The sequence below is a fragment of the Protopterus annectens genome, chromosome 3.part0 (genome assembly GCF_019279795.1).
Source record: "Protopterus annectens isolate FY-2018-M chromosome 3.part0, PAN1.0, whole genome shotgun sequence".
Lineage (NCBI taxonomy): Eukaryota > Metazoa > Chordata > Ceratodontiformes > Protopteridae > Protopterus > Protopterus annectens.
The window spans coordinates 656,181,773-656,207,371 of record NC_056731.1 but is presented as its reverse complement, the minus strand read 5'-3'; the positions used below and the strand labels follow the sequence as shown (position 1 = coordinate 656,207,371).

Genomic DNA, 25,599 nt, shown 5'->3' with positions numbered 1-25,599 from the left:
ACAGCCTGTTGAAAGAATGCAACATATTTATTCATGGGAGGCACAAATCCAGATTTAACAAACCTAAATTCTGTAGGTCTTTGAGAGCTTTCCCTGGAACCAAAAAACAATTTAAGATTTAATCTACGACAGAATTCCAAGACATCATTCACCATAACATTTTTATAAATGACAAACCCTGGGACATAGTTAAGACCTTTATTCAACAATTTCTTTTGGTCATCAGATAACACAACAGATGAAATATTGTGTAGGTTATATTCATGCTCTATTCCGTCAACAATGTTTGGAGAAGTCCCTGTACCGTATTTGCATTTGTGTTTGTGTTTCCTCCCACCCCTATGCCCGCTAGCTCTAAAGGGTGGTCAATATTACTTGGTTTCTTAGGTGTAGGGGACACCTGTGGGTTCGAATTCTCTATGTCAGTGGCTGATGACTCATCACCTGATGTACTGCTAAATTGGGTGCTCTCCTTCTTAAGGATTGATCTTGGTCTTTTTCTCCTGGAAAGGGTACCAATTGAATCACTCCCATCAGAGAATTTAACATTCCTTTGATGTTCAAAGGGTTTACCCCTCTGACAGTCTGAGATATCCCTATTGAAGTTCCTTAATTTCTTCTCTTTAATTTGTTTTTCAAAGACCAAAGGGTCCTTAGTAAGTTTATTAAGGCAGTTAGTATAGGCAGGTGGCCCTTCAAATTTTTTCAAATCAGTACAAATTGACTTAACCTCACCAACATTGTCATCGATTATGCGTTCATAGTAATTGGGTAGAATTTGAACAAAGGATAAGGAAGCCTTTTGCTGTGCTTCATGCCAGTCCCTTGTCAGCGCATCATCTATTCTACCCACCAAAGGCTGTATCTTCACCCTTAATCCCCTAGGGTTGATATCCTTATTGATATAAGCCTTAAATAACTTGAGGTGCCAGACATTGGTGCATAGGGTTTTCATACCTCTACCCAGACTCGAAAACAATTGGTTGCAGGCATCAGCTGGATACCTGTTCTCAATATACAAACTGTTAACATCACAACTGGATGAACCAAACACATCAATATAATGCTTATTGGCACACAAGCCCTCAAAAATTGAATCCAGATCCATGGCAATAAGCTAAACAACCGCAATATCCTGGTATATAACTCCAAAATAATACCCCAAATCTGAGCACCTCAAGAACCGTAGGCTAAAAATAAATAGTAATCCAATAGCAGTCTCTGGTTTCGACCATAGATAGTATGGACTGACCATGGATTCACAGAAGGTCACAATGACCCGTGAAAGTGTTAGTGATGGAAAAAAACATGATGGCCACCTGCCTATACTACACTGATATTCCAGAGGATCAAAATTGGAGATGAACTAACATATCATTAGTTAAATTGGACATGTACCCATGCAACCAAAAAATGCAGTTTGAAAATAATCCAAACCAAACATAACCTAGACCAACCAAGTAGGTAATACAGTACACTATAGCCCCATATAACATTATTTCCCAAGCTAAATGAAATAATATATAGAAACCTACATACCAAGAATATATCATGCTAAGAATAGCAATGGTCCCCCATGTATATATGTAATATTTATAATGTTCATACAATATGTACTTAAATATAATCTGTATAGTTAACCATATACCAGATCTCAGGGGTAAGAGAGAAACAGAAATCCAAAAACTTGTATTAAATATTAAAAATGTTGACGATTGTAAGGAGTGGTTAAACCAATTTCACCTGTAATATTCCATATACCTAAGCACTAGGCCGAATAAACACAAGGCCAACCTAACTGCACAGACAAAATTGCAGTACATCAGTATAGAAAACTAGGAATATACATACCAATTCTCAAGGGTCCAAAAAAGCAGATAAATCAAATGATTAATTAACAATAGGCTAATACTGGTAGAGTCTGCTGTCAGACTTTCCACATAAATTGTGCAAGGTTTGACAGAAACATACAATGTCCAACATACCCTAAAAAAGAGTCCAACTTATATCTGTGATGATCCACTTGATAGTCATAACAACACAATCATATTATTCCCCCAGTCCAATCAGAAGAACAGTTCCACAAAAATAAAACATGTGAAGTGTATGCATCAACCAATGTATAAAGTAGTACCGTTCTCACATCTAAAGAAATAATCCAGTGGAAAGCATAATATCCGAATGACATATACAAGTGTTAGGGCCTTTATCTTCCAAAAAATCCCTGTTAAATATGAGATATAGTCACTATCGGGACCTTGGTATAGCAGGTAACGCCAAACACAGCTCCCCGTATCCTCCACTGAGATAGTTAAATAATTATACATAAATTAACAAACACTGCCACAATTGGAAGGTCCATAAGTGCACCCCAACAGATACCTTATTATCATTTATAATAATACAAAAATAATTTTTTCGTGGAAGCTAGAATCCAGAAAAATAACAATTTTAAACATGTCAATGTCCCAAATGGTAGAATATGGCGGCCGTTCAAAAATGACAAATGAATATTCCCCTTAACATATTGAAGACATCAGGAGCCCAGCTAACAATATATAATCGTTCCAATAGTCCAGATAATGTGTGGGTAGTAGTAGATACAGCAAAAGTTGTCAGCGTGACTCCGATACCAGGAACATGGCGGCCAGCACACCAAACAGGCATAAACAGCTTCCACACCAAAAATTCAGTTCAGCTTCTGATGCCAGTCCCAAATATCGAGGTGAAGTGAAAAAACATTAATGGAAGGCTCTTCCAATATGGTAAGCTGTAGAAAATCAGCCACAGACACAGAGAATCCACAACCCAAACGCCAACAGCGAGGTAGAGATACAGGAACACAGACAAACCCCCCCCCAAGTACAGCTGATGCAAATGTCCAAAATAAGTCAAATGTCAAACAAGAAGCCAGCATCAAGGTTGTGTGAAAAGATGTATTCAAATATTCATACCTGTTTCAGCATACTTGCCTTCCTCAGTGAATAAACACATCATCACATTAAACCAGTTTATAGAAATTAAAGCCAAACTTCCTGTTGGGTCATTTCCTTCCAAATCACTTAATTAGATAATATAAAAAATAAAAAAAACAAACAATAAATAAACCAATTTAGGCATTAGTAAGTACAATGTGCTAACATCATAAAGCTCAATGGTATATCATATTTGTATTATTTATAAATGATCATTCAACCCTGGTGGAATACTTTTCTTTAGTATTCAAAATAGCCTAGCCTAGTTTGTTAGATCTAGCTCCCTGTATCTTATTCTTATATGGAACCTTCTAGAAAAGTACAAAAAACATGTCCCTCCATACTCTCATCAATCCACAACCCCTCTTCTCATTTTTACACAAGAGGTCAGAGTATCACATCAACAGTGATTACCATACTTGGTATACCTTGAGGTATCATTTTCTAGAACCAGAAATAGTGTGGAATAAAAACTTTGAATGAAATGTACATCTTAAGTAGATTTCTTTTCTAAGAGCTGATTCATCACTTCAAGAGCTAGATGGGCCTAAACAGTTTCTAAACAGTTCCTATTGTATAACATCATTGAATTGTTTGTAATCTACATTTCTTTATGTTATCTTGTGCCATTCAGAAAGATGTATCTGAAAAAATATCTTCTAGTACTACTGAGTAGAGGAGGGGCAAAGGGGGAGTATGGGTCGTTTTGAAGATCTCTGTTTGAAGCTTCTCTTCCTTGATGCACCTGACTTAAAGCCTATCTCCTTCAAACTGAATCTCTTGGCAAAACTGTTGTGGATTAGTTCCTTTCCAATAAAAGGGTTTTGAAACTGAAGAGTAGGAGTAACATACATTTATTTGAATGAGAACTTGTTTAATCAGGGAAGTGTCAAATATGCAATGTTAGTTTCACAGAACATAAAATGTGCAAACACTTTTCAGTGAAGTAAACTTCACTGAGTGAAATTTGCCTTCTTCTCCACTGTTGTATGACCTCAGAATTTGTATATATAAGTTTGGGGGGTTAACCCCTACAAAATTATAGTTTCTTACATTTGCCAAAGGTAGTTTCAAAGAGAAATTTTTGAATGTTTTCCCATTGCCAAAACTACCTTTGATGAGTCAACATGATTCATGTTCTTTTTTTTTTTTTTTTTTGCAGTCAATGAGAGTGTCATCTGTTGGTGAGGTAAAAATTCTCCAGGGACTGAAGTATTCTGAAGTCTTCACCTAACACCCTTCTTATACGACTCTCTTGTAAACCAATTAAATTTTAACCTGGCAGTTCTTGTTGTAGCATCAACAGCATCTAGGGCGCATTGCAGTATATGCTGTTTTAGCTACAGCAGCAAGAAACACCTATGAGTAATGTTGCTGCTAGGAAAACATAGTAAGTTTTTCTGACTTTCCTTTGAAAAGTATCACTGGGAAGAATCCAAGCAAGCCAAGTACTTTTAATGCTTGGATCACTAGTAGACTAGATGTGTAAACCAGTATACTATCATAATCGTGATGCTGACTCAGTCGAATGATTGTATCATCAACTCATGTCTGTGAAAACTGACATTGTCGAACTCCGATAATGTCAAATTGCAAACTGAATGTGATTTTGGGACGAGTGTTAACATGGGTCAAGATAGGGGTGAGATTTGTACTTTGACAATATCAGAGTTCGACATTGTCACCGTTTGACCTCCAGACTTCATTCAAAGTGGATTCAACTGAATCCACTTCAAGATTATGATAGTAAACCATGTAAACCTCTTTTCTATCTTTATCTAGTAACATAGTAACAACACTAGGCACGTGATCACACCATAAGAGGGCTAGCCACATACATCTTTAAATAGACATGCAAAAAAGGTTCTCTCCAGCCTTTATAAATTCTTAATAGTGTACTCCTCCCAAATCAAGAAGGGCCATACATGATAACCCTGGTGTAAATTTAGGTCTGCCCAATCTGTTAACATGCAGTCATTATCCAGCGGAAAAGATGGCAGTAGAATATTTCTACTCTTGGTTTGATGTTGTCAGAGAGACAGTTACAAGATCAGCTTTATGAATTACATAAATACTGTCCATCTAAAGGAGATTTATGCAATCGATTAAACTTTTTGAGTGCTGGTGACTGTGAGTGTGAACGCTGACTACTGACTTTTAAAACATCAGGAGTACAATGTAGGAACTGTCTGAATTGCATCCAGAAGTCCCATCATCTGATAGCTGTCTTTATGGATTAAAAACAGGCTAGACTAAAAGAAAAGTTCTTCTGCTGATAATCCCAATTACTGGTAAGAAGAATTTTCCTTCTCAGAATCTTTCGGACAGAATGACTACTTTTCTTATAGAAATTTTCCTCTTTTCATATAAGCCGGAGAAAGAATTCTTTATTTACTTCTTTTTCCATCTGCAGTCTTTGCAGATACCTATAAAGGTTCACATATCTGTGCTCCATTCATATACTGATTTCAGTCTGCTGATGATAGGTCTCTACTGATTTGGTATGGTTTTCTGTAGTATATTGAAACACTTTCTACATATATTATAGCAAATGAAGGCCACAATAAGACACAGGAACCAAACCTGCATGAGCTGGGGAGTGTCTTACTACTCCATATATGCTATCTTCATTTTTCATTGAAACCTGTAAATGCAATAAATATGGTCAAAGGGGAGGTATTGAAAAGGTGCTATGTACAGAGGTCAATAAGAACAATTTCAGTTCTTTAGAAAATTACTTCATAGCTCCATTTTTGTTTTATGTTTGAACTGTAGTATTCTCCTCAGAATATGAAGTGAAAGAGGTGGATTTATGTTTCTCAATGTTTCTTCCGGCTTCCTTTGACAATTCTACTTTACTTGTTATCACCACATTAGCCTTTTTTTCTCCTGTTAGTTATCAGACTTACTGGAATGGATTTTTTTAAAAAAGTCACGGATCCTCTAGTTGTATAAAACAATGAGCAACCAAAAAAGGATTAATTTAACACTGTTTCTATTGAAGATCTTCAACAGAAAATATCAAAAGTAATGCATGATGTGATACACAGCAACTTCTTCCAGTGTTACAGCAGGGTGTTAAAAACAAGTTGTCAAGAACTTCAGAATACACCTCGCAATGCAAACTTTATGTGATATCCTCCCACTCTAACAAATGTTCAAAAGGATTCTGCTGGAAGGTTACCATTTGTTTCCACAGGGACTAAGATGCGGTTTTTAAGATTTGTTGACAAAAATGAAGACACATAAGTGGGTAAAACTCAAATGCTATGAGCTACTATTATAATAACTCAACTTGAAGAAGATATACCTGATCTTTTTGCAGCAAAAATTAGATAACAACAACCCTAAAGATGTTTCCATTTATTATTTTATTACAAGTGCTGCTGTTATCTATCATAAATTCACTCCAATGTAACTACTCTTAAAATCAAACCTGCAACCCCTATCACAGTAGACAACAGCCTTGTGCATTTCATGCAGTGCCTCAGCAAGTAATATGTATTTGGTGCAGCATTATATTAATTTTAAATCAAGTTAGATCACTAAGCAGAACAACCACTTTCCCAGACTGGTCCAGGAGCAATGTCTTTTGAAACACACACACACACACACACACACACACACACACACACACACACACGCGCAACACACACACACGCAACACACACACACACACACACACACACACACACACACACACACACACACACACACACACACACACATATGCTATAGTAAATAAATCCATTTAAGAATTTCTAGGAGCTATCAATAGTACATACAAAAGAGAGACAGAGGCAATAAACAGTGCAGAATCTGTCATAATTTTTTGATAATTTTAATACTCTAAATATTTGTTTAAAATGTATTTACATTTATACAAAAGTGATTAATTTATGAATTAATTGATAGTACAGGTATGCCCTTAAAATCTGAAATGAAGATTAGTATTGCTTTATTCATTTGAAGTTCTCCACTGCTGTAAACACTATAAAAGTGACCTCTTATGGTCACTAAGAAATGTGTATGCACCCATACAAGCATAAATTGCAACACTGAGCATCAATGGACATGGTTAACTTTTGAGAATTTTAATTTAAAAATTGTTGTGCGCTACCCTGTTATCTCGCATTACACATTTTGTACATTTTCCCCTATACAAACTAAAGCATAGCGATAACTCAGACTGTTTCTTTTGCAGTTTAATCACAACAGCTGATATTATGAATGCACACTATCAATTTGTTTTGTAGTTATAATAGCTATTCTGGCAGATGCGACTTTATGCTGCCAAAAGATACAACTGCATATGACTCGACAGACCTCTCAACTTCTCAGTTCAAGGAATATGGACAAAGCCAAACATTATGGGCGGGAGGCCCCAAAATAGGGACGGATTTTAAATATTGCTCCTATAAACTTACAAAGTTGCTAGAATGACAAATTTTGTATTATATTTTCTGAAGGCTATAGTTTAGGAAACTCGAATGTTTGTCATTATTTAGTATTATTTAGTGACTTTACTCCTCAATGATTTGCCAGAAAGTCACAAATTTTCTGGGGAATAGACCAAAAATTAGAGGCAAAAATCTGGACATTCTACAAAAATCTGGACAGTTGAGAGGTATGGTACAGATTAGTATCATTTCATCTCCATGTTTTTAGAATTTCATTTTGGAATATGCTTTTATTTTAAGGATATTTTCATGGATAACTTTTTTGTGACTACAGTAAGACACAGTAAGATACAGTCCACATTAAAAGCCTCTGTTCTCAATCATGAACACAGACACAAAGTTAGGTAAATGTTGTGTCTTTCAGCTTTTCCCGGTCAGGGGTCGCCACAGCGGAACTCCGGTCCACTAATGATTGGCAGTAGATTTTTATGTGCTGAGTTGCCAGCTCTGATGCACAACCTTCAACGAAGGTACGCCCATTCATGCATGTCTCCACACAGAAGACGCTTTAGCTGAGAATCGAACAGGACAACGTCTTACTGTGAACCAACAATGCTACCGCAGCACCACCACCACAATTTTACACAAAGCCAGGTAAATAAAATGCATAATTAACAGAAGAACCCACATATACAACTGTATATGCTAAAAATGGAACATTAAGAGGAAAATGTATTATAACACCTGTAGGAATAAATTACTCAAAAACTTCATCAAGAGAAACACACTTGGGAAAATTTGCCACAAATAGGAAAGATAAAGCACAGCCATTGTCACATTAAGTGAAACATCATAGTCATTTGCTGTGGTCTGGTCTTGTGACACTAGATGGAGATAGAGGAAGGCAGAAGGAGGGAGACAGAGTTAGTGGATGTGATAAGGACTGGATGTTCCTGTTCTTGTTGACGTTTCTGTTCCTGTTGTAGCTTCGAATGGCTGGATTAAAATCTTTAATATTGAACTTGGAGTCTGTTTATATTAATCATCTGGCAACATAACAGTTTGGCGACAAGGTAATTACTTGTTTCTGCTTGTTTACAATGGCTGTTGCTGCTACTCCTTTTCCTCCAAAATTTTTGCAATGCCCTGGTGAACCTGCTATACTGTTTGTTATGTGGCTGAAAATGTTTAATAACTACATGCTGGTTGTTGTTGCATCAGGAGATGAATGGCTGGATGCACACAAAAAGGCACTTCTCCTTCAATGTCTAGGAACAGAAAATCAGAGACTGTTTTACATGCTTCCGCACCAAGGTATGTCAATGGAGGACGCCATTAGGGCTTTATTAGCTCATTTTGCTCCACGGAGAAATGCTGTTGCTGAGCAACATTCTTTTAGAAAACATGCTCAGCCTCCCCATTAAACTGTTCCTCAGTATCTGGTTGCATTACGAGACATAGCAGTTAATGTGAGTTTGATACTAAACTGGATAAAATGTTACGTGATCAGTTGGTGGAACGTGTCTAGTCATCGTATACATGAACAATTACTTTTGAACCTAACTTGACTTTGGATAAATCTATTATGATTGCTACACAAATTGAAGCTGCAGGTGAGCAGGCAAAATTTATTTCAGTGCTAGACTAGTCCCGGTACAGACTTTACATTCTCAGTCTGTGTCTGCTGCTGGTCGCCACTGCCATAAGCCTTCTTTCAAGCCCCCGCTTATTTCACAGCCTACAGCTGCTATGCCTTCTGCAGCCTCTTTTCCTGCTTGTTATCATTGTGGCTCTGATAAGCATCGTGCCAACGATAAACACTGTCCTGCTGCTTCTGTTAAATGTAACAACTGCTGAAAGACTGGCCATTTTTCACATGTTTGCTGTTCTTTGCAAACATGCTCTGTGCAGGAAGTTGCCTTACCTGAGCTTCAGATCCTTTACTTATGTGGCCATTCATCATCTGAGAGAATCCATAGCAATGTCACAATGAAAACCTCAACTGCTACTGCACTTGTGGATCTAATTGTAGATTTTGGCTCATCAGTATCCATTTTGCCTAAATGTATATATGATGCACACTTTCAAGGGCAGCCTTTATTGCCACCTTCAGTTAAGTTAGTGGCTTCTTCTCATGCTCCACTTCCTGTACTTGTCTGCTTACCAGTTACTGTGTCCAAAGATGATGTTTCATGTTCTACATCTGTTTTCATTGTGGATTCTGGAACTGCTTTGCTGGGTATGTATTTAATAAAGGGCCTACATTTGTGCTTTAATGGCAGTACTGTCTTACCATGTGTTGCCACAAACTTCGTTCCTGTTATGCGTCTTTCTACAGCTCCATTACCTCCTCTGACCTTGTGTTGTGCAAAAGGCTTCATACACAAAGTTAAAGTATTAGATTCTATTACTGCAGTATGACAAAAATTATGTTGTTTACCTCTGTTAGTTCGGCAGGATGTAAGTGCAGAGCTCAATCGTCTTCTTCAAACAGGGATTATTGAAATAACTGATGCTTCTCCCTGGGTCTCACCCGCTGTGATTGTTCAAAAGAGGACTGGTGGTATTCGCTTACGCATTGATTTGAGAGAACCAAATAAAGCTATCATTATGGGCAGTTTCTCTCTTCCTCACATTGATGAAATGCTATTCTTGCTGAAAGGAGCAAAAGTGTTCTCTACCACTGATTTAGAAAGTGAATACTTTCAGCTTTTGCTTCATGAAGACAGCCGTGACTTGACTTCCTGTATTACTCATGACGGCTTGTTCCGGTTTTGCTGGGTTCCATACAGGTTAGCATCTGCTCCATCTGTTTTACAAAAGATGCTTGCTCCAATTTTGCAGTGGTTGCCAAATGTTGCAAACTACTTAGATGATATAATTTTGTGGGGGCACACAGGCTGACCATGATCGGATACTTCAAGCAGTTCTTAAACGCATAAAAGTTGCAGGCTTACAGCTAAATTAATCAAAATTTCATTTCAATCAGGCCAGTTTGCATTTTCTGGACCATACTGTTATAGCACAAGGGATAAAGCCTAATCAGGAGCATCTTGAGGCTCTTCCCTATGCCCCAGCTCCCACTGATGTTTCCAAGTTACGTTCCTTCCTTGTACTTGCATTTTGGTATGATACGTTTATTCCACACTTTGCCACCATTGTAGAACCCCTATGTGGCTGCCTCCACCAAGATATGCCATTTTCCTGGTCTGAGGAAGCTCACTGCAGTTTTATGTCAGTGGAACAGTGGCTGATTGACAGTCCAGCCTTGACTTTATTTGACCGTGATTTGCCTACTGTAGTTTCCACTGATGCATCCAATTATGGGCTTGGAGCTGACCTTGTTCAAGTTCACCCTGACCATACAGAAAGCCTTTGCATCTAGGACTGTTACGGCTGCTGAAAGAAAATATTCTACAATTGAAAAAGAGGCTCTTGGATATGTGGGAGGCTATTGAAAAATGGAGAACTTACTTGTGGGGTTGAAAATTTACTCTCCATACTGATCACCTAGGACTGAAAATGCTACTGTCCTCAAAAGCATCTGATCGGGCAGGCATGTGGGTTGCACACTGGGCAGTGCAACTACTGTCTTTCAACTATACTGTTGCTTATCATCCTGGGTCACAGAATTACATTACTGATTGTCTCTCTCACTTGCCCTTGCCTGCTACTGCTGAAGACATTTCTGCACCTGAACCTGAGTTTGTGGTGGTCTGCTTCTTTAACTGCCCTGTCACCTAGTGAATTTGCCTCTGCCTCTGCCTGCTACAGTGAGTTGTCTGCTCTGTGAACCCAGCTTACCAATAGTTGGCCTCCCTCTTTTAATGCAGTGGACACAAACATGCATCCATATTTCCAATTACAAGATGAACTCAGTGTATAAAATGAGTTTGTATTCCGTGGCACTTGTCTCATTACTCCTGTTTCTCTGCACCACAATTTAGTGATGCTTGCACATGAAGGCCACCAAGGTGTGGTGAGAACCAAACACCGGCTGCGTGAACTATACTAGTGGCCAGGTATGGATGACATGGTTGCAGCTCAAGTTAAAAATTGTCAACTCTGCCAATATTCTTACAAGACTGCCAGTCTTGCAGCAGCACATTTACAACCTGTTCCATTTCCATCTGAATCTTGGCAAAAGCTGGCCATAGATGTAGTGGGCCCATTTGAAATCGCTATCTGGAATTGTCGTTATGCTGTAACCTTCATGGATTATCACAGCAAGTGGTCAGAAGTTGCCTTCATTGCCTCTGCCAGTACTCAAAATGTTATAGACTTCCTCACTTCATTTTTCAGCTGATTTGGACATCCGCATACTATTATATCAGATAATGGATGGCAATTTACCTCTGCAGATTTAGCAGTTTTTGGCAGAAAGAGATATACAATACAAAAGTACTTCGGTATACCACCCAGCTGCAAATGGTGCCACTGAAAGATTTCATCATGTTCTCAAAGGTTGCATACACTCTGCTATCTTACAGGAGAAACTTTGGAAACTGGTTGTCTCAGAATTTCTTCAGGTATATCATGCAACATCACATGTTACTACAGGAGTTTCCCCGTTTGAATTGCTTCTTGGCCAGAAAATGCGAACAGGCCTCAATGTTCTTCCTCCTCCTGTTTCTTGCCTGGTTAATGCTGATACTGTTGGTAAAAGGTCTCTTCTCTTCAAGAAAAAATGAAAAAATATTCCAATACTAGACGTGGAGCACAACTTCCTCATTTTTAAAAGGGGACAAGGTTCGTATTTGGAATCCACTACATGTTCTAAAGGCACATCCAAGATTTTCAAAACCTGTAGAAATTCAAAAGGAAATTGGTTCATGTACTTACTTGTTGGCAGATGGAAAAAAATTGCATTCTTCCCATTTATCTAAGTCAAATGCACCTGAGACAACTGATGCTTCAAGGAATGCTCCAGTAGAATTCGCACTTCAATCTACAGTGACACCAATGCCTGAATCTCCTCACATTCCTCCAGCTCATGTGAGAAGGAGACCTCGTTGGCTTGAGGACTATGTTACATAAATATAAATGTTGATGTAATTCAGTGTTCATTATAATGTTAGTGATGTTTAATGTACATATTGTAAGTGTAGTGCTGTTCTTATTTAAGGGGGGAATGTGTTGTGTTCTGGTCTTGTGCCACTATGTGGAGATAGAGGAAGGCAGAAGGAAGAAGACAGAGTTAGTGGATATGATAAGGACTGGATGTTTCTGTTCCTTTCGGACTGATGTTTCTGTTCCTGTTGTAGTTTTGAATGGTTGGATTAAAATCTTTAATATTGAACTTTGAGTATGTCTATATTAATCATCTGGCAACTTAACATCATTCAAAATATCTTCTTTCTAACTAAAGGTTGAGCGTTATACAAACTGTCAGACAAAGATAAGATATTAGACTTCATTTAGTTGCCAAAAAAGTGAATAAACAGAAAAGCAGATTGGAAAAAACGTTTAATATTTAGATTGGCAAACATCTAAAACAGTAATGTTAGAAGTACATGGGTTAGGAGACCATTTTTGCAGGGGTGTTTAGTTCTAGTTGTTTCACTGGGAATGGGAGAGTTTACTTAGTCTGTGGCCTGCAGCTAGTTAATCAAGGATGCTTGCCTGTTATAAACATGTCTCTGAAGCACAGCAAGTCTGAGTGAAATAAAATGTAGAGCAACAGTCAGGATTCTCCAGAGGGGTCTTCTGAACAACACCACAGCACCACTTGTTTGACCAAAAGAGTGTTGATCCATTTTCAAAATATATTATGTATTTATTTATTTATTTATTTAACGTTATTTGGTAACCAGGTAGGTAGGATTGTCAGCAGACCTTTTTCAGCCATAGCCCAAGCCTATAAGGGAACAGTTTAGTACAACAAATACTCAGAGATGTTGCAATAGTTAGAAAAGCAAACTATTTACAATGTAGATAAAGAAGAAAGTAAAATGCAAATTTACAAATACTTTGAGTAGCCAACTGCAGATTTGCAGACATTATTTTGAATGCATGAATGCACAGAAATTGACATTGAGATCTTTATTCAATAATGTATTTACAGTGTTTAATGGTAATCACATTCTGCTTTACAGTTGCCAGTACAAAAATATTCAGGAACACCACACTTGTTAAAAACAACACAATGTTTGCAATGCATTTTGATGTCATAACAGCAAAAATAATAAAATGCATATTAAGGAAGGTAAAAATGACTGCAGCATGAATACTGTACATAATATCAATGTTATGGAAATGAGCCCGAAGGAATGTCCTTTGTGTGTTTAACCTTTTTCTTTATAGAAGGCTTAAGCATATTCCTTAAGAAAGTACTCTTTCAGCTTGCATCTCAATATGTATAAAATATGACCAATCCTGATTTATTTTATCAGTTTGCTCCAGATGGCAGGTGCAGGCTTTGCATTTCTGGGTCTACTTAGTGAATGGGTATCCTCATGTATATCCCTCCGTGCATTGCTGTGGTGTCTTAATTTGCAACCTGGATTTTAATGGAGGGGTGTCAATGGACGAACATGATTATTGCAAAGATCCGGGGGGAGAGTAGATGGGTTGGTCTTTTATTCATCATCGTTAGCCATTTTATCTTGAATAAAAGTAAGCAATGATATGTTCTGTGATCAAAGAAGTGCAAAACTACAGAGTTTGTTAATCACTCTTTGTAGTTTTTGTGTATTGTGCTGGAGGTTCCAGATTCCTGACAATTTAAGGTGTTCTTGCTGCTGTGTAAATATGGTTTTTCCTCCCTTCCCCCGCTCATCTCACAACCTTAACATCTTCCCATTATTGGCCACTTTAATCATTTTCTTGGAAACTTGCCCTGCAGACAATCACACCATACATGTATAAAGGATATATGCTTTCAATCCATTTATCACAACTGCACTGGGAATATGTTGTATTGTACCATTAACAAGTTTCATAGTATCCCAGGCCCTGTTCCATAATTGTCTGTCATCATATACTTTCTTAATTTCATGATTCAGAATGATATATGGTAATGAAAAAGTGTTTAACCATGTTAATAGCAATATCAGCTGATCTAAATTGAACAAGTAATTTCTTCTTGACAGAGACATTAACTCCATGAATCAAATAAACAAAGGGGAAATGTCCTTTTTTTCAGTCCATTTCAAGAAGCAGTATGCATTGATTCAAACGTAACATCATAAAAATGCTCAAACCTGATATGTCTGAGCACTGTAATATCTTTTACAGAAAAGCCTAAAGCCAATGTCAGCTTGTCTGAGATAACATATCACACTATAGAATGATCCAATTTAGTTGTTATTCTCACTACAGGTAAATTAAAAAATGAAAAAAATATTTTTTTGTTATAAAGAAGTTTGCAAAGCTTGAGAATATCCTAGAACATCTATCTAGACTATTCTTCCTGAACAGCAATAGGAGCACTAACTGGCACCTGCCAAACCAAAGCAGGTGTTGTTAAATGACTTTTAACCTTTGGCAGAACATTCAGAAATATGTTGTATTCCTTCTGAATAGCACAGTGATCCTTAGTTTGGCTAAAAGAAGAAGATTTGCACCAGGTATTTCACCAGCATCAAACATCAACTTTAACGTATATCCAATCCTTCATCAGTAAGCATGATAGCAATCAGAATGTCATTATGAACATCTGAATATAAGTTCCTCAGTCATGCTTTCCTGATCCCTAACAGAATGCCGGCTTGTTGTGAAATTTCCAGGACCAAAAAGAAAAGAGGAAGTTCTTCAATACCCTGGCCAAATTTCCACTACTAGTAGAATAGCACCTAGGGTCTCTCCTGAAAACAGGCCACTAGCCTAGTAGGACTAACCCAGTCAACAAAGATGAAATATATTTAAAAAAAATCTGACAGTATTGTCATAGGATACCATGCCATATTACTGTGCATGATACTTGGATGGCAAGTATTATTGACAAATTAAAACACTAGACAGAGTCTTAGGATGATGAACTAAATGCTGAAACCAAATCAAATAAAAACTTCTTCAGTTTTCTGATATTAATTAGATGTTTATGACAGTTATATCATCCAGTGATGAAATTAATCCATCTGATGCTTTCTTGACTTAGAGCCTTTGTAGTCAAAAGGTAAAAAAGGTTACATATGAAGGTGCAGTGTCTACAGTAGATGTGGTACCACCTACACATATGTGAATGTATGTCAGCAATATGATCATAAATCACCTGAGGCATGATCCACTGAAAGATTTTCTCTGAATACAATAGTATAAAAATATTAAACAAAATAATTTTTATGCAACAGACAAGGCCCATGCAGTAGCACTACCCTCTGCTAACTAGTATTATCAGCTCCTTTTATGACGTAATTTGAAGCAGTCACATCAACCACATCTCCTTCAATAGCAGTAGTTTTAAAAAGAAATTAGATGGTGAGTTGTATACATTAATTTGTGTGATTCACCAGTGCAACATTATCTGCAAAGGGTTCAGTCATAAGTCATGCACAGCAAGGTACAGGACTGATTGATTAGCTCTGGGTAGTGCATGCCTCAGGAAAATTACGTGCTCCAACAAACTGATGCAACATACCAAGAAAGTGGTGAAATATGTTATTTAAATGCTGACCAGGAAAAGGTTGTTATGTCTTCCTCTGTGTCCTATTCTTCAGGAGAAAATACACTATTATATAAATACCACCAGATGAATCCAGAAAACAACTTAGTTGTTATCACAACCTGTAGTACACAGGGTTACAAGATGATTCAATGAGGCCAACTCACTAGGAAATAAATATATTGCTCCTCAGTGGAACAGAATATCATGTTAAAAAAAATGCTTATCTTTTTTCAGCATGGTGATAAAGCCTGCAGCACTTCCCTACTCAATGGGCTATGGCCCTACAACATGTATTGTATATAAGTAAATGTGAGACAACTGCAATCAGAGAAAGTAATGTATCTGTTGCTTTGGTGATCTCAAGAGGATATAGTCTCTTTCCCATTAAACTCACATCTTTAAACAGCTTAGCTCATCCAGTTTGATTGAATAAATAATACTGTGATAAACCACATGAGTAATAATATAATTGATTGCATGTTCGCACTGACCATTACAGAGGTACATAACACCATTCCATCCCAGTCTGATGCCTTTTCTTTAAACTGCAGAACTCAAGAGCATGTAGGTTTACAGGACTTACTGTACCTTCTGTATTTAATGAGATTTTCTACATTGTTTGCAATGTCATCACATGCTAGCCATATACTATAAAACTCAAATGCTTCACAATGTGGTTCAAAAAGTCAGCTCCATCTTCTCATACAGGTTAAAAAAGCACCAAAATATTTATTGCCCTTATCAAATGAGTCTCTAAATCTGTCACTTTTCTGATGTTATTTTTAGATATAAAAAATAGCAAATGACCTGTTTGATAAAACTCATCTTTGCAAGGGTTATGGCTGCAAAAGCAGAGGGTACTAGAGATCGACCATCCACTCCATGATTATGCATAAAGGTGTAGCTTGGCTTCCCATGCTTATATTTGTTAAATTTTACTTCTTAGATATTGCTTCCAAATGTGACAATAGACATTGGGGGAGCTGTTTTATTGGAGTATGTCAATAGCATTCACATGTTCCTGTCTAACCGCATAGGATTTTTTCCAATATGGTTTGACCCGATGCTAACAATACTCACAAAGAAAATAGTTCAGCTGCTTAAGAACTCATTAAAATATCAATTGTTCATATGGCTGATCCTGTTAATACATCATCTTGTCTCACTATATGCAAAAGTGAGAAGGCATCTTTATTCGAGATTGTATTTTTTTTCTAAAAAATCTGGACAACGTTATGTGCCTTCAGCTTATCTCACATTGATAACAGTAGCCAGTAATAGATTTTAGGTAGATGGTAATGGTCAAAATGACCGAGAAAAAGTCAAACCAACTACAGCACATTTCAGAATTTGTCTCATGGTAAGTAACTATTTGGCTTCTGAGCACTGCTGATGAAGAGGTCAGATGCTACTAGAATACGGCAAAATATCATGACTTTATCCAAGTGGTCCACTACACTCTGAAATTTTCACACAACTGTACCTACTTTTTTCCCTTCATACTGCTAAGTCCCATTATCCTTTCAGATTTCTCACGTCATCAAGCCGTATTTTGAAAGACAATCTTTCTCTATTTTTCTCTTTCTCGGTCTCTCTAGTTGCTATCCTTTATCTGCATGTCTCATTTTCTCTTACATATGGTTTGCTGTGCATTCTCTCTCATTTACTATCAGTAGCCCCAAATATCAGAAGAACATAATGAGGAGTGAGTTGGACTTTGTGTTTGCCTTTGCTGACTTATGATGTTAGAAAGCTATAATGAATTATGCAACTCCAACATTGATGGCAAGAAAGTTTATAGACAAATGCATCTTAAGCAATGAATTGTCTATAGTGGTGGGAGTAGATGGTCTATGTTCCCTTTAGTGTGTTTTTTTTCTAATGTAATTTTTCCACTGCTTTGTTTGTAAACATAAAAACATTTTTTGTTCAAATATATCAGCTGCTTTTCTTATTTAAAGAGATGCTGCAATATTAGTATCAGTAAGTTTAAATTCTTTTCTTTGTTGTATGATTTTGTTTTTCTCTTTTTTAAAAATTCTCTTTTAGGCATTTACAATTCAGGGGCAGTATGCAATCCCTCATCCAGACGTGAGTCATGCACATGTAAATGTCTTTCTTTACTATTTTGATTGTTCTGGGCAGCATTTACTTTCTAACGTTAACAAAAACACTTGAGATTGTCCCATTCTACAGATTTATATATGCTAGCATAATTGATAATTTATTTAAATAATTGCATACATATAAATAAATAAATATATTTTATGCTAGAAAGTACAGTGGCCCAGATACAAAATGTATTGTCTTATTGCATGTTATGTATTTGATGTTTTTTAATATATAAATGTACAAAAGCAGATTATATTAACAATAGTCATTTCATGTAATAACAATAGTTATGTCATATTTCTAACACTTTTATTTTAAAATAGATGTTTACAATGAATTTGATTAAACTTAGATAATTTTAATTTATTTAATTTATATACATGTAAGATGGTTTTATGTAATCTGAAATAATTCCATTTGATTGGTTAGTTCTAATTTCCCATCCTGCCCTGCAGTTGACCAAGCTTCACCAGTTGGCTATGCAGCATACCCCTTTTACTCCCCTTGGGCAGACCACCCCTGGTTTCCCTGGTACGTACCCATGACCCCCTGGGGATGTCCTTTTTATTAACACCTTTGTTTCCCATGGTCATTACATCATTTTATTACTAAATGCAGTCAATGACCAGTTTTCCTATTGTTTTAACATTTTAATTTTGTATGTGTTTTATTTACCAGTTGTTATGTTAGTACTAATCCCATCATTTTGTTTTAATCTCACAGAAGTTATCAACTGACATTTGTGTTGTGGTTACTATTCAAATTATTTGGTAGAATTCAACTATAGTATACTTCATTTCTAAGCATATTTTCTTTGAGATATTATGTAAATTAGTAAACAAAGAATGTGTTAACTGTGGCAACATGTGTATACTTGGATATATTCATTGCCAAACTTGTTTATCAGCTGTGTAATAATCTTTGCAATACACATCATAAATTGTCAGTAATAACTTCTTTATCACATATCTGCCAATTGGATAATCTTTGATATTATCTATAAACAAATTAGTAACTGTCAACTCAATTGAATGCTAAATTGTATGAAACATTTCATAAAAAATAATATAAAATTAGCAACTGGCACTGATATAAATGGTACCTCCTATTAGGTATCTGAAAACACGTGAATAAAAAATACTGTGTTGTGTGTTACAGTTTACACAAACTGTCACACGTTTGATTGTAATAATAAAAGAATATTTCACTTAATGTTTGTGAAAGTCATTAATCTGATGTTAAAATCACATTTTTAAATTTGCTCAAATAAATTTGGCAACAGAGTTGACAAAAAGTGATGCTGCATTTTGAATGTATCTTTTACAGGGTATGTGATAAGTTCTTGCAATTTATCTTAGTTATACATCCTTGAATTATTTTATCTTTTTTATTTTATTTTTTTACTGTGTTTAATTAGTGCACCCTGAACTTTTCCTTAACTGTTAACTTGTGACATGTAAAATCCTGTGTTTTACTGCATTGATATACTAATAGCACTGCATTCCTAAATGTATTCCTTTTCTTATTTAATTTTAATATATGTAAATATATCTAAATTTATAAACTGTTTTCCCTTTTATGATATACCTTTTTTAGCACTTCATGGGCTTGAATCTTCCCTTAAGCATCATTAAACATTTATCTTCTTTTTAATTTGTTTTTCAAAAACAATGTTTTAGTTATTTTTAATGTTGCTTAAAGTTATGCCATATATGGTAGGAGTCTTGACAGGAATGGTGCTTGCATATGTTTGTGCATATATATGTATGTATTGTTTTCTTTTTTATGCAAGAGTTAAGCTTTAGGCTTCTTGACACAGTCTCCAAGTAGTCAAGCAAGGAAACTGAGCTCATTTGTTACTGCCGCATAGTTTAGAAAAATATGCTTGTAATAATATAGCACTAGTGTGATGCACAGCTATTGCTTTTGTTTTGTCTAGCTTTGCATTGTTTCTTGATTTTGCACTGCCAGAATTGTAGCTGCATAGTTCTATTTATATTTTCAGCTTTCTATCATTGTGTCTTGTATGGTTTCATACTCTAATCATTAAATATCCAACTCTTGATCCCTAATATATTTGCCTTTATGCTCCAACTATAGGACTGGACACCACTTCTTCGACCAGTTCCCATGAACTCTCTATTCCAAATGATGTAAGTGGGATGCATGCCTACCTGTATAGCTACACATGCATTCTAAGAGTGCACTTGTCACATTTGCTCATTGTTTTATTTCTAAAAAGAAAGACCATTATATAAAAGAAACCATCTAGTAGTTTAAAACAAGGAAGAGTTAAAAGAAATAAGTAAATCAGGAAAATTGTCCTTACCAACATTATTTTGTGTGAGCTTTTCATGATTCCTATGATGTCTAGATAAAGAAAGGTCTGTACATTTATTCATATTCATAACTACCACTTGTTTAGTTGCAAAATGTACCTCTTGATCTAGGTGTATCTGCATGGGTGTAGCTACAAAGTGTACTTCATTGTCTGGATGTGTTTGTATGAGAATAGCTGCAAAGTGACCTACATATTCTGGCTGTGTCTGCATGAGTGGGTGTGCGTGTGCACACGTGTTTGTGTGTATATATTGCATGTGTATATGTGTATGTATCTGTTCCATTCTCTTTTTGAGAAGTACTTCCATCCCCCTAACTTGTACATTAGTAAAAATATTGCATCTAATATGACACTTCATGTTATAATTCAATACACTAAGTGAGAAAATCTTTCAGTGTACTTTTGCATTTATGACTGTGAAGCATAGAAGTTCATAAACTGAAACAGATAAAGACCATTGCTTTTGTCTTTTAATATTAATCTGCCACAGAAAAGCAATGGGCTTAATACTGTACAGGTAGCCAAAATTCAGTTAGCTGGAACATATCTTTTGACAAACTGTGTTTCTCCACATTTTCTGAGAAGGAAAAACAGTTGGCCTCCTTTGCAGGAGAGATAGAGACAGAAAGAGAGAAAACCTTTACTACTACCTATAGGTAACCTGCCTGAAGATTACAGCAGCACAGAGGATAGTGGTTCCCAACAAATAGCCAATGCAGTGAAACAGGGTCTGTAAATCATATCTGACCACCATTCATCACACTGTAGAACATAAACAGATATTGCTGATGCACATTCACAATGTAAATATAGGATGGTGGAATGGTCATTTGCAATCTATTACTTTTATTAGACAATGTTGATCACATTAATCCCTTATACCTATTTCCAGTATGCAGTAAAATCTCTGGTAGGACTTCTATGAATTTCATAGTTCCACTGCCAAAGTTAGCAGATTGCTGAACATGGCATAGGGATGGAGCAGCACTGCAGCGGTAGCATTGTCACCTCACAGGAAGAGGTTCTCCAGTTCGATTCTCAGCTGGAGTGCCTTCTTTGCAGAGTCTGCATGTCCTCCCTGCATTCATGTGGGTTTCTGCTGGGTGCTCCAGTTTCAAAGACATGAGTCTGGAGCGTTTCTCTCTGGGGTTGGACTTTCCCAGTAAACAAATAATAAATAAATAAGGGATTTATGCAACTGTGCATTTTCTTGTTACTTTTTTTTTCTGTGTGCCTAGTGACCATTGAGCCACTGGAGTAGCTGCTGAAACCCAGTCATTTCTTCTTCTTATGGTGAGAAAGTATCACCACAGTGTAGTGGTCATCCAGGTAACCATTAACAGGGTTTTCATTTTAAGTCCTACTATTCCCTGAATAAAGTCCATGAGACCCGAAGAATTTGGCATGCAGTGTGTCAGTCAATGGCTTTGTCACCCACTTTTATGGGTGATATTATTTCCAAAACATTTACCTGCTTGTATGTAGAGGGCTATGGCCATCTCCAGACTAAAGCTGGGCAGTGTTTGTGCCCTAGAACATTCCCCTAAATCTTTCTGCTGAAGAGGATTGGCATACTCTGACTCATTATTCTTCTCCATTGACCAGTTTGCTAATCAAACCTGTACAGTTTCTGGGTTGTAGTTAGAGTTCCATGCCTCTGTGCCACACAGCGTGTAGCTTACAACAAACTGTACTAATATTCATGTGTTGCATTCACAGCCATGCATTGTGGTTAACTATATATCCAGAATTATCGTAACACTCTCAGAAACGTATAAGTAACTTTGGAAGGAAATTTTTCTTTTTATATAGATTTATTACTGCAACAACAGCAACAAAGTTTCACTCTTGTATATGCAGATTTATTAGTTCCATTACATGGTTTGGAAATATTTGGGATTTGCAAACTATTTCAGTGGAACATGTTTCATCAGAATTACTGTTTTGTTTTTCTGCACTGCAGAGGTTCGGCATCAAGGCACCAGTAGCTATGTTTTATGAAATTCAGCTGTAGACAATTGTACTTTTGGAGAATCATCTACTGAGGGATTTGTTGGTACTCTAATAAGACCAGAAATAGAATAGCATCCTCAAGGATCATTTGGAGATAAAAGGCTCAGAGTTACTTTTTCTAAGAATGTATATGTGGAGCAGAAAACATTTTTCCTCCTCACTGATACATTCTCATACTTTAGCCCATTTAAATATTTATTTTATTTTATTTAACATTTGTTTACTGGGAAAGTCCGACTTGGAATGACGCCAGTTTTCAGTGGAAGCCCAGGGAGAAATATTCCAGATGCATGTCTTTGTAATGTGGGAGAAAACCAGAACACACAGAGGAAACCCACATAAATGCAGGGAGGACATGCAGACTCTGCACAGAAGGCATTCCAGCTGAGAATCGGACTGGAGAACCTCTTGCTGTGAGGCAACAATGCTACCGCTGCACCACTGTGCTGTCCAAAGATGGATCTCTTCAGGAGATGAGGTTAGCCATGGTAGAACTGGTGATATGAACAAGGGGCTGGGTAGTCAACACTGAAATGATTGTTAGAAGGCTCATTAAGCAGCTCATACACTGTAATTTGCTTCCTACTCCATGAGGTGTTTATTCAGATTACCTTTTAAAGGTAGGTGTACTTTATGAAATGCAAATGAAATCCCTATAACTGTATATTAGACTAGTTAAACTGTATACTCATACTGAATCACTTGTGGTTTCAAGTTTTACAGGACTATATCAGAATGTGGAAAAATGGATATCAACTCAAAATTGCAAAATATAATGCATTTAAGTACTGTTTTCTTCCCTTCAGCAAATTAAAGTGACCTTGAACTAAGGCAGACATTTAGGCAAATGGGAGAAAACATTAGGTAAAAGAGGGTTATTTATTCTGTAAGCATTTTTAAAACACTCTCAATTTCATCAACTTCCACATATCCATGTAATGTTGCAAATAATATTTTGGCATGCACTTAATTTTTTACTTCTTATTTTTTAAGTTTTAAAGTGCTCGTAATTCTACACTACGTATATCAGGAGGCATCATTTACTTAGTTTAAAATATCATTTAATACATGGAACTTTGTCTTTAGTATCATAAGCAGATCTTAAACTTCCATGTATCTATCTTATTTCTTCACTGGACTAGTATATCTGGAGTGTTTAATAGGACTGTTCTCACTGGGTATTTAACAATCATTTTGGGAAAGTTCTAGCTACATTGTGGGCCAGATTTATGAACACCTACACTAAGTGTGCCATGAACACCTACACTAAGTGTACATGATCTATATTCAAGAACAACCCTATCACATTTTTATGCTGTCTATTTCGACAGAAAGATTAAACTAAGTGTAGGTATAGTCTACACAATGTCATAATCTTTATTAATCCTCCATGATATTTAAGGTTGCAAGAAAAGATGGGAGTTATGTTTGTGTTGTCTGTTTGCTCAGTGACTTAGTGTAGACATTAATGAATCAAGACCTTTGACTTTATTTGGTCACATGCCAGGAGTAGCCTCTCTGGGCTACTCTTGAATTTTACATTTCACATTCTCTGCTTTAGAGTGCTGGCATGGTTGTGACAGTTCTGATTACCATTCTTTCCTGGATTGCAATTTGCTTTTACAAATGTCCATGGGATGGGAGGATGGCCTAATGGTTAAGGCATTTGCCTTACAAACACACGGTGCAGGGTTTGAATCTCACAAGGGATAATTGGCTAGGCTTGCTAAGGCAGTTAGTTTAGTACTAACCTATAAACCTTGTAGCTTTCCATTTTCCATGTGAGCAGCGAAGGACCTTCATTCAGTTTCTTGATCAACTTCAGTTTCTGTATTCCTACTCTTTCCCCAACTTGTCAATCTAGTAGTCTCCTGCATTTTATATCATATAAAAGCAATGTTCATTTATTTCAATGTTTTATTTCCTTTGTATTGCTTTTCAAACACCAGTAATGTGTGTGAAGTAAGGTTTTTCAAACTTTTCGCCATTACCAGCTAATATGGTGAAAGACAAAAATCGTCATAGTTATTGCTACTATATTTTAGACTTCTCTTCAGTATTATAGTTCTGCAGATTAAGTTGTAACCTCTCCTTGAATATTGTAAGTTCCTTATACTAAATTTTTACATATACTTTACTAAGGTCTGTAACTGGTTCCAGATGGATGTCTTTATAATTGTCATATTCAATTAATTCTTTAAAGTCATGTAGTGTTGAAAATGGCTACTTTTTGATTTTTGTACCACTAAATGTTGTTGACCCATAGCTAATCTGCCTCTTTTGTAGGATCACAGCTCCTACACATTCTGACTAAAATCACAACACATGTCACAATTACCACTTCATAGTATTTTAAAGTTAGTGTACCTGTATCTGGTTTATTGAGAATTTCAAAAGACATTTCTTGTTAATTGCTACATTCCTATGCTACATCTTGTTCTAATAGCTTTCACAGAGGACAAGTTCTATCAGATACATTAAGTTCAAACTTTGCAAGATGCTTATTCTGTCCTAAAAATCTCAGCAATGTTTGCATATCCTCTGGTTTAGAATTTGCATGGCTATCCTGACTTTTCCATGCTTTGGTATATCTGACATTAGAATATGACATATTTTAAACTTCACTCTGATTTTACATTTGATCTTGTTTTTTTCTTGAAATTAAGCCTTAACTTAGTCAGGTGTGTTAATCTCTAACCATTCTCTTCTTGGCTCTGACTCCACACTGAAGAATTGCCAGCAATGTTTATGACAATAGAAAATTAGCAGCAATGTTTATGTCACCTTTTAAGCCCTCAATTATGTGTGCAACAGTGCTTTAAAATACCTCTGATGCTCGTAAAATACTTGCTCCTTCCTAATGCTCTATTCATTGTGCAAAGTTTAACAGTGCTTTAAAATACCTCTGATGCTCGTAAAATACTTGCTCCTTCCTAATGCTCTATTCATTAAGTTTAACAGTGCTTTAAAATACCTCTGATGCAAATACTTGCTCCTTCCTAATGCTCTATTCATTGTGCAAAGTTTAACAGTGCTTTAAAATACCTCTGATGCTCGTAAAATACTTGCTCCTTCCTAATGCTCTATTCATTGTGCAAAGTTTAACAGTGCTTTAAAATACCTCTGATGCTCGTAAAATACTTGCTCCTTCCT

At 36.4% G+C, this 25,599-nt stretch overlaps 1 protein-coding gene across 16 annotated transcripts in view; it reads left to right on the top strand.

Moving 5' to 3' along the window:
* The window catches only part of LOC122796513 (poly(rC)-binding protein 3-like), an 819,027-nt gene that overhangs the window by 703,952 nt on the left and 89,476 nt on the right, over window positions 1–25,599 (top strand). For 10 of the 16 annotated variants that reach the window (XM_044065073.1, XM_044065066.1, XM_044065057.1 and 7 more), the window contains 3 exons: window positions 18,030–18,086; window positions 18,548–18,623; window positions 20,193–20,245. In XM_044065073.1, coding sequence (XP_043921008.1) covers window positions 18,030–18,086; window positions 18,548–18,623; window positions 20,193–20,245 — 186 coding nt within the window. The remainder of the gene's footprint in view (window positions 1–18,029; window positions 18,087–18,547; window positions 18,624–20,192; window positions 20,246–25,599) is intronic. The other 6 variants (XM_044065067.1, XM_044065065.1, XM_044065072.1 and 3 more) reach the window with 3 other exon arrangements.